Raw genomic sequence first — 16,194 nt, 5'->3', positions numbered from 1 at the left:
TGTTGGGGAAGGAGTTTATAATTTTTTAAAGACTCATTCAACTGAATTCCAATTGCCGGAGTAAAATTTGTTTGGTACAGGGATAGCATGCACTAAAGCTATTCCATAATATGACAAATACTTGAAACAGACCCCGAAAGTTAGTAGAAACTAGGGATTATGAAAGTTTTAAATATTTACTCACACGAAAGACAGAATAACTGCCCTTCTGGACTTTTCTATTCTTAACACTAGAACAAAACGGGAAGTCAGGCACGAAACCACTTTCAAATGGTGCATTCCTATAAGACTTGTATAGGAATGATGACATTTTTTACACTTCACTGTATAACTATTAAGTATTTATGTTCGCAATAAGTACCGGAACTGTAAAATTAACTTCGGAACACAGGAAAATAGTGCACAGACGTTATATATTTACGAAATTCACGTAAAAACGAACAACGCTCGCACGGTCTTTTCGTGTTATGTTTTTGGCATGTTTAAACACTCCAAGGTCAGCCTAATAGAGTTATGTGCGTAGATATAGTTTAAAAATAAAGCATAATACTCACCTCGGCCGGTGATCAAGTCCTGGCTTGGTACGACGGGCAGCAAGACAGCGTTGTGTGTCAAATCTTCAATAGAAAGCCCAGTAACTGCTGTCGAAAGAAGCGGGTTTTTCAAGACACTCCGACCCACTGGGTCACCGAAACCCTTATCGGACATATTTTCATTAAGCTATTTACCGTTGGAAATACGAATTTTCAATAATTTACACATTTGGAGGTCACAAAAATGAAAATTAATTAATTTATTGTGAAGTTACGTGTCACTTGGATATTTTGACAAATTCTTTCATGTGACAGTTAGTTTGACGTTTCTTTTTTTTTGCTGATGGAATGACAGGAAGTGACAAACGTATCGAATAAAAATTTGCCCAAAAATAAACAAAACGAAACACGTCTTTATTGTTGACTGAAAATTATGCACAGTCCTGCATCGTTGTCTTTGCGGCGATATCGTCGACGTGCTGGGCCAGCATGGCCTTTCTTGCCGCAGAAGCGCCGACCGGTTAAGTCGACACGCTGCTCTAAACAACATTATTCATTCTCGCCACTATCAACATTCCTGCAATTCTAAACCCAACGGTTTGGCTCGTGATTATGGCAAGAGACCTGATGGAATGACCCTCGTTCCTTGGAAATTGGGACGTCCCCTTATCGGGGATGCCACTTGTGTGGACACCTTGGCACAGTCCCACCTCCAAACCACCGGGTCCAAGGCCGGCTTAGCTGTAGAAGCTGCAGAAGACCTCAAACGGCGTAAATATGCAGTTATTGGGAATAACTGTAAATAAATTATACTGTAACTGTAATAAATTATACGACGTCATCGACTAGAGGGCTTAAAGACCTTTATCTCGCTCAAAATATAACCATTGTATCGCCATAATTTTCAAGAAGGGACTGTTTTATTAGCCTAACACCTAAATATGAATAAAAATGGTTATTGTACTAATTATCTTAGAATTAAGTTTTTATCGTGGCAATGCTGTCAGCCTTCTGAGCACTTTACCTCAAGACTCCGATTTGCTGGGACTTGCATTTTTTGTTAATAAGTTTAAGTTTTATGTATATTTAGGCTTATTTGTAGATTTAGCTTTTCATTTATTAGATTTATTCAGATGTATTAACGTAACTTACAATTTGTTATAATAAATTATTCAAAATTTTATTACTAAAATATTACTGGTATTTCTACATTTACAGCTTTTAGATTTGTGTAAGTACCTTTTAAATGATTTATGAACACTAATGTACCTACATCGCTATACATTGGGTTCTTTTAATTTTGTTAATAAAACGCAAAGTAGAACAAAAATAAACTTAATGTCAATGTCAACCTCAGATGTCAACAACACGCTGTCGGTCTGTTCAAGCGACATTAAGCCTTATTTTATTTTCGCAAGGCTGGTTTTTATTTGAGCGGCTTACTATTTACCTTATTTGATTGCATTGCATTCTGCAAGCTGTATCCCAAAAACGTACAAAACGAACTTACTGTTTTAGAAATACAAATAAATTTATTAGAATTTACAATAATGTCGGAGTCTCAAGCGAAGTCAGATCCCCCAATAAAACGCTACAGACGCGAAGAGAAGTCTTCGGAATCCGAAGAAGATGTCGACAACTATGAACCCTATATTCCCATTAGGGAGCGAAAAAAACAGAAGCTCATGAAGCTAGGTAGACTTGGACAGCTTACTGCTGAGGCCTCGGCTGAAACGAAGAGCTCTAGTGAAAATGATCCGGATGATGAGAGTAAGTTTAATTAGTCATATGTATTCTTGGCATCACAATTATCTAAATCTCATCACATACATAAAAGGCTGGAGCCTCTTCGCCGGAGGATCATGGCAAGTGGATATATGTAAGTCTCTGCCTAGCGAAAAAGTGATTTCTACGTGATTATGTACGTATGATATTCATCAACCATGTAAAACAAAATTTTCAACACAATTCTTTATACTTATTAACCTTATCTTCTCAATTTCCCAGCATCCCAAGAGGAATGGGGCCGCCTCAACAACGTATCTCTACTGGAACAACACAGCTCCCTGAAGCGACTAGCTGAAGCGAGGGCGCTCTCCGCAGCGGAGAGACAAGCCCGGGAAGAACAGCATATATTGGAGAGTGTGGCACAGAGCAAGGCGTTGATGGGTGTCGCTGAGTTGGCTAAAGGTCACAATCCTTTCTTATCATCATATTCCTAATCACATCCTTAGCTGTTGGTTTCAGATAATTTTTAACTAAGAAAATGTTTCCATGCCAATCTTGGCACTTAAGAATAGAACAACTCCATCTTTCCCATTGATGTTGTAATAGGCAATTAAGGCCGAAGAACTTAGGCTTATGAACTTGGGATTCCTTTTGTAGACGATTGGGCTAGCAACCTGTCATTTCAGTCTTTTCAAGACTATTGGCTTTGTCTACACCGCAAGGGATTTAGATATGACTAGAAATGTATGTATGCATGAAAGAAAACAGAAAGGATTTGTAACTATGATCAATATATATCTGCAAAGTTTGCGGAGGTCAGATGGGAGTTGCTTCATGTAAAAACCTGACTCACCCAATTCATGGACAAAGGCATGCCCCGGGCTCCTCTCCAGAGTGATGAGGATGCAACTGAGACTAAAACCAGGTGCAAGAAGAAGTTATTTAAACAGGCCATATTTAACTTTTCCATATCTATACTAATATTATAAAGCTGAAGAGTTTGTTTGTTTTTTTAACGCGCTCTTCTCGGGAACTACTGGTTCGAATCAAAAAATTCTTTTTGCGTTAAATAGACCAGTTATCAAGGCAAGCTTTAGGCTATATAACATCACGCTGCAACTATAAGGAGCAAAGAAATAATGGAAAATGTGAAAAAAAAACTATTCATCCTTGAGGGCTGCAATGATGCCCAAAATAACTATTCCACGCGGACATAGTCGCGGGCACAGCTAATAAAACATAAAAATAAAATAATATTTACAGGCATCCAGTACGAAGAGCCAATAAAAACCTCCTGGCGTCCCCCGCAGTGCATCCTCGCATTGCCGGAGTCCCGTCACGAGCTGGTCCGCCGGCAGCTGCGGGTGCTGGTGGAGGGGGAAGACGTGCCCCCACCCCTCAACACATTTCAACACATGAAGTTTCCAAAAGGTTGGCAATAAATTTTATGTTAATTCCATCATCTATACTACATATTATAATACAACAGTAAAAATGTTTTGTCTGTACAGTATTTTTGATAGAAATGGATAGAGGGACACTTAGAATGAATAATAGAAAGCAAAATTTTATTTGTTGAATTTTTTGTCTGTCTGTCTGTATGTATGATCACGCTTATCTCCGAAAGTACTAAACTGATATACTTAAAACTTTCACATTTTCACCAATTGCTTTGTTTTAATTCAGAAAAACATTTAAAGTTTGTTTCATCAAAATCTGTTCACTAAATAAAAGTTATCGTTATTTGAATGAACTCAAGGCGTGAGTTTGCCTGCAAATAAGTTTACGCAGAATATTCGAAATTTACGCGGACGAAGTCGCGGGCAACATCTAGTTATACATATAAATAAAACTCTTTATTGCAACATAAGAGTAAAACATACAAAACAGCACAGAACAGACAGAGACGGTACAAAGGCGGACTTATCGCTAATGCAATCTCTTCCAGTCAACATTTGGCTGGAAGGAAACCAAACAGGAGATTGGCGTTGGCCCAGAGCAAGATAAATAAATGTTTAAACATAATACAATGCACACAGAATATATATTTAGATATAATACATATAAATATATAAATAATAATATATTGTACCCGAAACCGCCGAGCTTCCATGAAGAGAGTTATGAATGTGGATGTAGCGAAGGAAGTATGCAGAGATCGTGGCAAGTGGAAAGAGGTAGTCTCTGCCTACCCCTCCGGGAAAGAGGCGTGATTTTATGTATGTATGTATGTACATATAAATACTTACAAATACATATTAAACCTTCCAACTGAACTGACCTTGTAGTTCAAAACTGTTGGTTCTTTTTCTCCTGGAGTTAATCCCGGTTACATCCTGACCGCTCTGGAGTGCGCTTGAACTCCCGGGGTCTGCCTTTTGGTCATGATACCATGATTTGGATTTCACAAAGGCGACTGACTGATCTATCAACGTGTAGCCCAAATTACTGGACCGATCGTGCTGAAGTTTTGCATGCCGATAGTACCTAACTATAATTTTTAGGAAGGATATCTTGAAAATTCTGCGGGAACGGAAATAGAGGGATTTTTGTGATATTCGCGAGAGAGGTTATACAACCCTTTGAAATTACAAACATACATATAATCCCATCTATATCCCTTGTGAGTTATTCAGAGCCAACAGTGTTGAAAGGACTGATAGGCCACGTTCGGCTGTTTGGCTTATAAACTTGGGATTCCTCTTGTTGATGACTAGAAACCTGTCATTATTTGAATCTCAAATCCATCATAAAGCCATACAGCTGAACGTGGCCTTTCAGTCTTTTCAAGACTGTGGACTCTGTCTATTTAGGATATCGACGTGACTATATGTTTGTAACACCAAATTCCAGGCATAATCCGGGGACTAGAAGCTAAGGGCATTAAAAAGCCCACTCCAATCCAAGTTCAGGGTATACCGGCCGTTCTGAGCGGGCGGGACATGATCGGCATCGCGTTCACCGGCTCCGGGAAGACACTGGTGTTCACGCTGCCGCTCCTCATGTTCTGCTTGGAGCAGGAGATCAAGATGCCTTTCATCAGGTCAGTTTATATTCAATGGACGAGTAGTTAAGCCATCTTAGTTGTCAAACTAAGGATGGAATCACACTGCGGTCATAAACCAATGGCTCTTTTCTGAGATATGTAAGTAGTTTGGAAGGTAACTGGTTCTATTACGGTGATTGCATGCATTATGAGGAACCCTGCATATTCACGTAACTCAATGTGTAACTATTGTGATTGGAATCGTTCCTTAAAATTACCCGACCAATCCAATTGTTTAGGCCCAATGATGCCCAAAAATAATAATGCGTTGCCTTTGCTAAAATAATAAAAATAAAATGTATTGTCGCGATGGTACTAACTGTCACTGTCATTTTATAGTTGTAATAAATTTAATTTTACTTTTGGCGGCTTCACCGGCGTTACGCGCTATAACTAAAACCAATTCGTAACTATCATTTCTTAATACACTAAAATTTAAGAAACTCGAGTTTTATTTGGCTCCAGTGTGTCAAGGGAAGACACTAATCCTGGGTCATTATCATAGATATTACCTATGTGAGAAGCAACTGTGATATGACAAGACGATCATTAGTTTGTTAGCTAACCAAGACTTACGGTGAGAGATCACAGGGTCAGACGCGAAATGCATTAAGAACATACATACATATAATCACGTCTATATCCCTTGCGGGGTAGACAGAGCCTTGTTAAGTACTGATAGGCCACGCTCAGCTGTTCGGCTTTAAGATAGAATTGAGATTCAAATAGTGAAAGGTTGTTAGCCCATCGCCTAAAAGAAGCATCCCAAGTTTATAAGCCTACCCCTTAGTCGCCTTTTACGACATCCATGGGAAAGAGATGGAGTGGTCCTTTTTTTTTCTATTGGTGCCACACGGCAACATGCATTAAGAATTACACTCCTATAGCCATCTCCCATAAGGCACTAGCGGTGAACTTCTCAAAAATCCCACAGGACCTAGGAAATCTGCTGAAAAAACTAAAGGGCATAAAAAAGCAAACTTCTATCCAGGTTTACTGGCTACGGAAGACCCAGGTGTTCACATCGACTTCTCATGTTGTGCTTGGAGCAGATCACAAACTCAATAATTTATTGCTTGCGCGCAGGAACGAAGGACCGTACGGCCTCATCATCTGTCCATCGCGAGAGCTCGCCAAACAGACACACGATATTATCCAGCATTTCATAAAACACCTTAAGATGACTGGCTGTCCAGAGATTAGGAGCTGTCTGGCTATTGGAGGTAAGGTAACATACATATAATCACGTCTATATACCTTGCGGGGTAGACAGAGCCGAGTCTTGAAAGACTGGTAGGCCACGTTCAGCTGTTAGATAGACTTAATGATATAATTGAGATTCAAATAGTGACAGATTGCTAGCCCATCGCCTAAAAGAAGAATCCCAATATAATAAGTCTATCCCTTAGTTGCCTTATACAACATCCATGGGAAAGATATGGAATGGGCCTATTTATATTAATGCCGGGAACCACACAGCACGAGGTAAGTTATATACGTAACATGTATAAACACAGGTATTTGGGTAGGCCGAAAGTACTTTCTGTTTATCCATCCACATTATTGTGCTATACATTTGTATTTGTACAATAAAGTTTCAATAAATAAATAAACTATAGGAAGTATAGTCGCAAATTTAGTTATTCACTACAGAAAACAAAAGGAGAAAAGAGAAGAGTAACCATGGTAACCGTTGCTATGGCGTACATAAAGAAGGTTGTCTACATAAACATTCTCGAACTTACCATGGATTATTCAATCTGTGTGATTGGTCTATATATATATTTATTTATTTTCAGGAGTGGCGGTATCGGAATGTATGGAGGTGGTCCAAAGAGGCGTTCACGTAATGGTGGCCACGCCTGGACGTCTGATGGACATGTTGGACAAGAAAATGGTGAGAATCTGCTTCTTCACTATGTCCTTCCCACTTCTGATGTGTGGTCGGTGTATGACTGAAACACGCCGCCATATTAAGCTTTATTGCGAGGACATAAAGCTGACACACGACATATTGAAGCTGTCCTACAAGTTTCTTTTTCTGCCGAATCTAATAACTTTGTGTACAAAAATATCTTATATTAGTTTTAAACCGCAGCAAGCGTGACATATTGAACCTGCTAGCCTGCAAAGTTCCTTTTCTGCCGAATCTAATAACTTTGTATACAAAAATATCTTATACTAGTTTTAACCTGCAGCTTCGCTTGTGTGAATTTAGCGTAGTTTAAATAAGGCGACAAATTTAACGCCATTTACAAAAAGAGACGAATTGAGCTCCACCTTCTAAAGAATACAGGTTTTTGTGTTTGTGACGTCAATAAGTGATACCTTGTATCTAATTTTGAAAATAAATCTTTTCTATTCTTTTTCGCAAATCTCACGGGAACTATAACTTTTACCGATACCCGACCGATTATGAAAGGTACCCCAATGTCCTTATGACTTTTTACTTATCCGTGCCGCTTCGGTCACCCCGGCGCCCCAACACAGCCCGGGAGCCCTATATCGTGCCCCGGGCCTTCGCCTTTGGTCTACTTCAGCGCTCACCAAGCGCTCCCAATCCTCTGGCGGCTATATGCTGGATCTCATGTCTATAGCTAAACTCACACCCCCTTGAATACTGTTAAACTAGTCCGCTAATACTTTTTTCTGATTGGCTTGGGTCTTGGATGTTTATCTATATAAGTATAAGTATTTATTATAAAAAATAGTATCGTTGTGTTAGTATCTCGCAACACAAGTCTCGGACTAACTTCGAGGCTTACTCAATCTGTGTAATTTGTCCCGTATATATTTATATATATATACATACATACATGCCGTGTGGTTCCCGGCACCGATACAAAAAAAAAAAAGGACCACTCCATCTCTTTCCCATGGATGTCGTAAAAGGTGACTAAGGGATAGGTTTACAAACTTGGGATTCTTTTTTAGGCGATGGGCTAGCAACCTGTCACTAGTTGAATGTCACTAGTTCAGCTGAACGTGGCCATTCAGTCTTTTCAAGACTGTTGGCTCTGTCTACCCCGCAAGGGATATAGACGTGAACATATGTATGTATGTATGTACATACATACATACGGTCACGTCTTTATCCCTTGTAAAAAAGAATCCCATATTTAGAAGCCTATAATTTTTATGTATGTATTTATTTAATTATTTATTTATCTCTCTTACCTGCTACGATTTCCAACAGGTGCGTCTGAACGTCTGCCGCTACCTGTGCATGGACGAAGCTGATCGCATGATTGACATGGGTTTCGAAGAGGACGTCCGCACTATATTCTCTTACTTCGCCGGGCAAAGGCAGACTCTGCTGTTCAGCGCGACCATGCCGAGGAAGATACAGAACTTTGCTAGGTAACCCTTTCACTGTTCCACTATGTACATACATACAGACATAAAATCATGCTTCTTTCCCGGAGGTGTAGGCAGAGACTAAATATTTCCACTTGCCACGATCTCTGCATACTCCCTTCGCTTCAGCCACATTCATAACTCTCTTCATGCAAGCTCGGCGGTTTCGGGTACTCTTGACCTGACCCTTTGCCAGGATGTCCTTAATTTGATGAAGATACGATTCACTATATTTTTGCAAAAATAGCTACTATGCTGGTCGGGTAGCGAATAAAAAATGTGCAGTGTCAGTTGCTTCGATAGGCTATAATGAGCATGGGATTCTTCTTTTAGGCGATGGGCTAGCAACCTGTCACTATTTGAATCTCAATTCCATCATTAAGTCAATTCAATTTTTCAGCTGTTTACCTGGCTTTGTTTACCTTGCATGGGATATAGACGTGATTATATGTATGTACTAGAGGCCGCCCGCGACTTCGTCCGCATGGAAACCCTATCAATCTCGCGGGAACTCTGGGATAAAAAGTAGCCTATGTGTTATTCTGGGTCTTCAGCTACCTACATACCAAATTTCATGGTAATCGGTTCAGTAGTTTTTGCGTGAAAGAGTAACAAACATCCATACATCCATACAAACTTTCGCCTTTATAATAGTAGTAGGATAGTAGGATGTAGGTCTATAACCGGTTATGATAGAGACTATTTTAAAGCGACTTCCAAAAGGGTGATTCTCATGTAGTCTTTTTCCTCCTGATATTTATCTCTGTTACATCCTCAACTCTTGGGAGGAGAGATACGCCGTTAACCATAAACCATAGAGTGGTTGAAAAGACCAAAAGGCCACGTTCAGCTGTATGGATAAACAATAATGACAGGTTGCAAGCCCATCGCCTAAATGAACAATACCAATTTTATAAACCTATCCCTTAGTCGCTTTTTACGACATCCATGAACTCGTGCTATTGTTAAGTGCCGGTAACCACACGGCTATACATATAGGCTGACTTAGTCAAAGACCCCTGATTTCCCTTGTCCAGGTCGGCCCTAGTGAAGCCCGTGACGGTGAACGTGGGCCGCGCGGGCGCCGCGTCGCTGAACGTGCGCCAGGAGCTGGAGCCGGTGAAGGCGGAGGCGCGCACGGTGCACCTGCTGCAGTGCCTGCAGAAGACGCCGCCGCCCGTGCTCGTGTTCGCCGAGCGCAAGCAGGACGTCGACGCCATACACGAGTACCTGCTGCTCAAAGGTGGGTCAGGCAGTTACCGCTATGGTCAGTACTGGGATGGGTCGCCATCCGGAGCAAAATGTCATTATTATATAGGTACATATTACTTAAAAGTTGGTTAAGCATATTACTTAAAGGTTGTGCAGTGTGGTTCCCGGCACCATTACAAAAAAGAATAGGACCACTCCATCTCTTTCCCATGGATGTCGTAAAAGGCGATTAAGGGATAGGCTTATAAACTTGGGATTCCTCTTTAAGGCGATGGACTAGCAACCTGTCACTATTTGAATCTCAATTCTATCATTAAGCCAAATAGCTGAACGTGGCCATTCAGTCTTTTCAAGACTATTGGCTCTGACTACCCCGCAAGGGATATAGACGTGACCATATGTATGTATGTATGTTGGTTAAGCTTTTACCATAATTGGGATGGGTCACCACACCGCTGGTTTGTAGTTCCAGTAACTAAAATAGCAGGTTAAGCAGTTAACTCGGTGGTCACAAATGGGATGGGTCGCCGTTCGTGATCAGCAACAGTCGCTAGATACAAGGATCTGTCACTTTATAATTGGTTAAGCAGTTACCTCTATGGTCACCATTGGGATGGGTCAAATTAAGTACCTACATATTAAGCTATGCATCAAAATTTTCGTCTTTGATAGGTTAATCAGTTACCTGTATGTCACAACTGGGATGGGTCACCATCCGAAGCGAAATGTCATTACTTTAGTATAATATATAACTTAAAGGTTGGTTAAGCTGTTACCTCCGTGGTCATAATTGGGATGGGTCACCACTGGTTTTTAGTTCCAGTAACTAAAATATCAGGTTAAGCAGTTAATTCGGTGGTCACAAATGGGATGGGTCGCCGTTCGTGATCAGCAGCAGTCGCTAGATACAACGATCCATCACTTTATAAAAGGTTAAGCAGTTACCTCTATGGTCACCATTGGGATGGTTCAAATTATGTACCTACATATTAAGTTATGCCTTAAAATTTTCGTCTTTGATAGGTTAATCAGTTACCTGTATGTCACAACTAGGATGGGTCGCCATCCGAAGCAAAAATGTCAGTTTGCAGTTCCAGTATCTAAAATAGCAGGTTAAGCAGTTAACTCGGTGGTCACAAATGGGATGGGTCGCCGTTCGTGATCAGCAGCAGTCGCTAGATACAAGGATCTGTCACTTTATAATAGGTTAAGCAGTTACTTCTATGGTCACCACTGGGATGGGATGGTTCGCCAATATGTAGAAATTGATTCTTTATTGAATGACTAATTGTACCCGGGTTTGCACGAGTAGCATTTGTACATATAATCCTTCCTCTTGAATTACTCTTTATATAAAATGCATCAAAATCCGTTGCGTAGTTTAAAAGATCTAATATATATATTATTCATTATAATATAGTATCGTTTTGATAGTATCTCGTAACACAAGTCTCGACCTTACCTCGAGGCTAACTCAATCTGTGTAATCTGTCCCATATTTATTTATTTATTCTCTTGTTCATCAGGTGTAGAAGCAGTAGCCATTCACGGCGGTAAGGACCAGGAGGAGAGGTCTCGCGCTGTGGAGGCGTTCAGGCGGGGGGAGAAAGACGTACTGGTGGCCACAGATGTCGCCAGCAAAGGTAATTGTTGGTGTTAGTTTTTCAGCCGTGAGGTTCCCGGCACCAATATAAAAAAGGAGGAGGAGGAAGGATATCCCTTGCGGAGTAGACAGAGCCAACAGTCTTAAAAAGACGTATAGGCCACGTTTAGCTTTTTGGCTTAATGATGGAATTGAGATTCAAATAGTGACAGGTTGCTAGCCTGTCGCCTAAAAGAAGAATCCCAAGTTCATTAGCCTATCCCTTAGTCGCATTTTACGACATCTATGGGAAAGTGATGGAGTGGTCCTATTCTTTTTTCCAATGGTGCCGGGAACCACACGGCATAAAAAAATTTAATTCATTATTATGGGACATAACATTGTGGTCAATTCAATCAAAACTCCTCCTTGCTCTTGTTGGGATACAGAAAAAAAGTAGCCAATACCAAGGACTATTATCGAAGTTACGTACATTAGTTTGAATACTAACCGATCGAAACTGGCACATTCAGGCAACTGGATGTGTAACCATGATCGATCCAATACGGGTTAGATTCCCCTGCTAAGGTTGCGGAGTTCAGGCGAGAGTCGCTTCGTATAAAAACTTGACTCACCCAATATCCATGGGAAAAGGCATACTCCAGGCTCCTCTCAAGACTGGTGAGGATGCAACTGAGACTAAAGCCAGTAGGAAGAAGATATGTAGGGACACAATAGTGTACTGTTCCCAGAATGCAAGCTGGCATATTTGACCGCATGGCGTGATGAGCGTCGCCTGTGGAACTTTCCTCAGTCTACCGCGCCTCCCGTGAAGAGCGATTTTCTGGATATGTTGCGTCTTATATAATTTGAGTTTATTTATTACGTGGATATATAATATCTATATTGTGTGTGTGGAATAAACTTATTGTGATTGAACTTACCGGTTTTTTGTGGACACACCCTAGTGACTTACATTCACCTCATACATACATATACTATATATACATATACATACATACATAAAATCACGCTCTTCTCTCCCGGAGGGGTAGGCAGAGACTACCTCTTTCCACTTGCCACGATCTCTGCATATTTCCTTCGCTTCATCCACATTCATAACACTCTTCATGCAAGCTCGGCGGTTTCGCGTACTTTTGACCTGACCCTTTACCAGGACGTCCTTAATTTGATCAATAAATACTATAGATGTATACTTATTAAATCCAATTCTCAGGGTTGGACTTCGCGAACATACAGCACGTGATAAATTACGACATGCCAGAAGATATTGAGAACTACGTCCACAGGATCGGGCGTACCGGCCGAGCGGGGGGCGAGGGCGTAGCTACCACCTTGCTGGGGAGGGCGGCCGATGATTCAGTGCTGAGGGATCTGGCGCACCTACTCAGGGAGGCTGGCCAGAAGGTACGTGACAATACTTAAAAAATATGATCTATTATTCTTCTTTTAGGCGATGGGCTAGCAACCTGTCACTATTTGAATCTCAGTTCTATCATTAAGCCAAATAGCTGAACGTGGCCATTCAGTCTTTTCAAGACTGTTGGCTCTGTCTACCCCGCAAGGGATATAGACGTGACCATATGTATGTACATATGTATGTATGATCTATTATCAAAATTTGCTTAAATTTAAGATGGGCATTTTCTAATTTATAGATTATCTATCGATATTTTTAATGAATAGAATGATAGCTTTAAGTGCGACAAAGTTTAATAAAAAATAATATAGTGTAAAAGATCAAGTTAGTGGATTCCAATCTTGATAATATGTACTAGGAAACTCAGTCTGGGGCTACCTCTAGGCTACATATAAGACACTATGGATTTCCACTTCCTACGATCCCTACAAACCTCCCACTTCCTCCATACTCTGCCTACCCCGATAGGAAACACGTGACGGTATTTATTTGTAGCGGGAGCAATGATTCGGCTCCAAAGGGAAGATCTTCCGCCAGGCTAGGCGTGATACCTGGGGAACCGCGCGACACACTATGTTGAGTCGGAGGTTGTATTTATGCTCCAATCCTTGAAATCTTTGTAATCGCGATTTAGATTCTTCGCTGCTATTGGCTGAGCGCGTCAATTTCTTCGCAATGATTGACAGTTGTTGTGTGATTGGCTGTTTGTGACGTGTGGCGTAGAGATGTCGCCACATATGTAGTTATTGAAACTTGCCCTGAAAATTAAGAGGCCTAAAGCCATTTTCGAAGATGGACATTTAAATTTACATATTTTAAATTTTTTCAGTGCCGTGTGGTTCCCGGCACCAATACAAAAAAGAACAGGACCACTCCATCTCTTTCCCATGGATGTCGTACAAGGCGACTAACGGATAGGCTTACAAACTTGAGATTATTTTCTAGGCGATGGGCTAGCAACCTGTCACTATTTGAATCTCAATTCTATCTTAAAGCCAAACAGCTGAACGTGGCCATTCAGTCCTTTCAAGACTGTTGGCTCTGTCTACCCCGCAAGGGATATAGACGTGACCATGTGTATGTATGTATTTTTTAGGTGCCATCGTTCTTACTGGAGATGATCGGCGAGCCGGACGTGCCGGCGCCGGACGGGCAGGGCTGCTCCTACTGCGGCGGGCTCGGACACCGGATAACCGGTAAGGTTACCTTATTGACCTCTCCTGACCCCTTAACCGAGTGTTTTAGATATTACGACATGACAATTTGTAAAGTGACGTTTGAAATGTCCTATAATAATAAGTTTTGAATTTTGGATATTATAACTATTTCCTAAGGATGTCGCAAAAGGCGACTAAGGGATAGGCTTGGGATTTAGGCGATGGGCTAGCGACCTGTGAATATTTGAATCTCAATTCTATCATTATCATGGCAAGTGGAATGAGGTAGTCTCTGCCTACCCCTCCGGGAAAGAGGCGTGATTTTATGTGTGTATTCTATCATTAATCCAAACAGCTGAACGTGACCTGTCAGTCTTTTCTAGACTTGGGCTCCGTCTACCCCGCAAGGGATATATACATGTATTACAAACATAATGACGTATGATGACATGACATGCTTTTACTCTATCTGGGGTTAATCAATCCCAAGGTCTGGCTTCCGACTTCTATCTCTTCACTTTGACTTAAGTCCATTGGCCAGCGTGTCATTCAACATTTAGCTTGAGATTACATACATACATACATATGGTCACGTCTATATCCCTTGCGGGGTAGACAGAGCCAACAGTCTTGAAAGGACTGATCGGCCACGTTCAGCTATTTGGCTTATTGATAGTATTGAGATCCAAATAGTAACAGGTTGCTAGCCCATCGCCTAAAAAAGAATCCGAAGTTTAAAAGCATATCCCTTAGTCGCCTTTTACGACATCCATGGGAAACAGATGGAGGGGTTGAGCTTTTGAGGGTTTGAGAGTTTGAGATTAGTATGGATTAATATATTATTTTTGTATATTTTCAGAATGCCCCAAGTTGGAAGCGGTACAAAACAAACAAGCGTCGAATATCGGCAGGCGAGACTATTTGGCTAACACCGCGGCGGATTATTGAAATAATAACCTTTGTTTATTTAGGTTATGTTTTATTGAATCTGATAGAGTACCGTAGGAAGTGGTCTGGGTTTCCAGAATTCAAATTCATTATAATAGGATACCTCATATCGCTTAATAATTGTCAAAACGTATGGTTTAACAACATTGGTTGATGTTAAATGAATTACTTAACTAAGTTCACTGCCGCTTCCAAGGCGTCAGTGCAGAAGAAGCGGTAACAAACTGCACTGCAGCATTTTCTTCTGAATGATTTGGAATAACCTCTTCGCGTCTGTGTTTCTCGATACCCACATTTTAGGGATTTTCAATGCAATAGTGAATAGGCGTTATTTGAACGCCCGTCTTATATCAGGCAAATTGAAATCAAACGCCATTTTTTTAAATAGATTTGTAACGTGGAGATAGTTATTTGTATATACAAGACTGATGTGATAATAATTGTGTAAATAAATTATTATTTAACCTAATTCCTTGACGAGTTTTATTTTAATAGATTTTAATGTACATTAAAAACAGCCAAATAGGTGAGCGTGGCCTATCAGTCTTTTCAAGACTATTGGCTCTGTCTAACCCACAAGGGATATAGACGAGATACCATATATATGCATGCATGCATTAAAAACATTTAGCAAATATTTTATTAATAATTATTTACGCTAGTAACTTGTGTCATGCCATGAAATCACTTGGCGTTAGTCCAGGTTGCGTCCTCACCGCTCAGGAGAAGTAGTGCGCCTTTGACCACGACACTGGATTGGACGAGTCAGATTTTTTATCGAAGCAGTTCCCGGTTGACCTTCATGACCTTTACAGGACAAAAATCTAACCCATATTAGATCATGGTAATACATCTAATATCGGATTTTCTAGCGATATTTTCCCTCACCGTAAGAGCATCGGTTAGTATTCAAACTAATGTACATAACTTCGAAAATAGTCGTACCTACACGGTACACGGCAATATTGCATCTAATGTTTAAAATAAACTTTATTTTAATAAAGGACGTATAAAAATTAAAAACTTTTTGCCATTAATCCGTTTATTTTATCATTAAACATAATATATATATATAATAACATACAATAGCAATACATTAGGATTCCGCATTTCATCAACTTTACATAATTTTTCAAATTTACACAAGTCATTTAGGTACATATATAAAAATATATCCGTCACATACAAAA

General features: G+C 40.4%; 2 protein-coding genes across 2 annotated transcripts in view; one reads left to right on the top strand and one right to left on the bottom strand.

Moving 5' to 3' along the window:
* The window catches only part of LOC106134385 (uncharacterized), a 72,863-nt gene extending 72,033 nt beyond the window's left edge, over positions 1–830 (bottom strand). Inside the window, exon 1 of the mRNA XM_060952487.1 lies at positions 555–830. Within this exon, the coding sequence (XP_060808470.1) occupies positions 555–708 (154 nt within the window). The 5' untranslated portion in view covers positions 709–830. The remainder of the gene's footprint in view (positions 1–554) is intronic.
* A 1,148-nt stretch (positions 831–1,978) lies between these two features.
* Positions 1,979–15,514, top strand: LOC106134368 (ATP-dependent RNA helicase abstrakt). Its single transcript, XM_060952483.1, has 12 exons — positions 1,979–2,303; positions 2,541–2,723; positions 3,525–3,692; positions 5,115–5,304; positions 6,394–6,530; positions 7,107–7,204; positions 8,504–8,667; positions 9,702–9,907; positions 11,403–11,519; positions 12,696–12,886; positions 13,996–14,095; positions 14,916–15,514. The coding sequence occupies exons 1-12, from the start codon at positions 2,084–2,086 to the stop codon at positions 15,002–15,004; spliced, it is 1,863 nt and encodes a 620-aa protein (XP_060808466.1). The 5' UTR covers positions 1,979–2,083; the 3' UTR covers positions 15,005–15,514.
* Positions 15,515–16,194: the final 680 nt, after the last annotated feature.

This window comes from Amyelois transitella, chromosome 28 (assembly GCF_032362555.1).
Source record: "Amyelois transitella isolate CPQ chromosome 28, ilAmyTran1.1, whole genome shotgun sequence".
Lineage (NCBI taxonomy): Eukaryota > Metazoa > Arthropoda > Insecta > Lepidoptera > Pyralidae > Amyelois > Amyelois transitella.
This window is presented reverse-complemented; position numbering and strand designations above follow the sequence as displayed.

Bases quoted from the DNA above. Each gene is read 5' to 3' on its own strand.
- LOC106134368 (XM_060952483.1), top strand. From the start codon at position 2,084: ATGTCGGAGTCTCAAGCGAAGTCAGATCCCCCAATAAAACGCTACAGA. The intron at 2,724-3,524 runs GTCACAATCCTT...TAATATTTACAG, and splicing joins TGTCGCTGAGTTGGCTAAAG to GCATCCAGTACGAAGAGCCA. The intron at 8,668-9,701 runs GTAACCCTTTCA...TCCCTTGTCCAG, and splicing joins AAGATACAGAACTTTGCTAG to GTCGGCCCTAGTGAAGCCCG.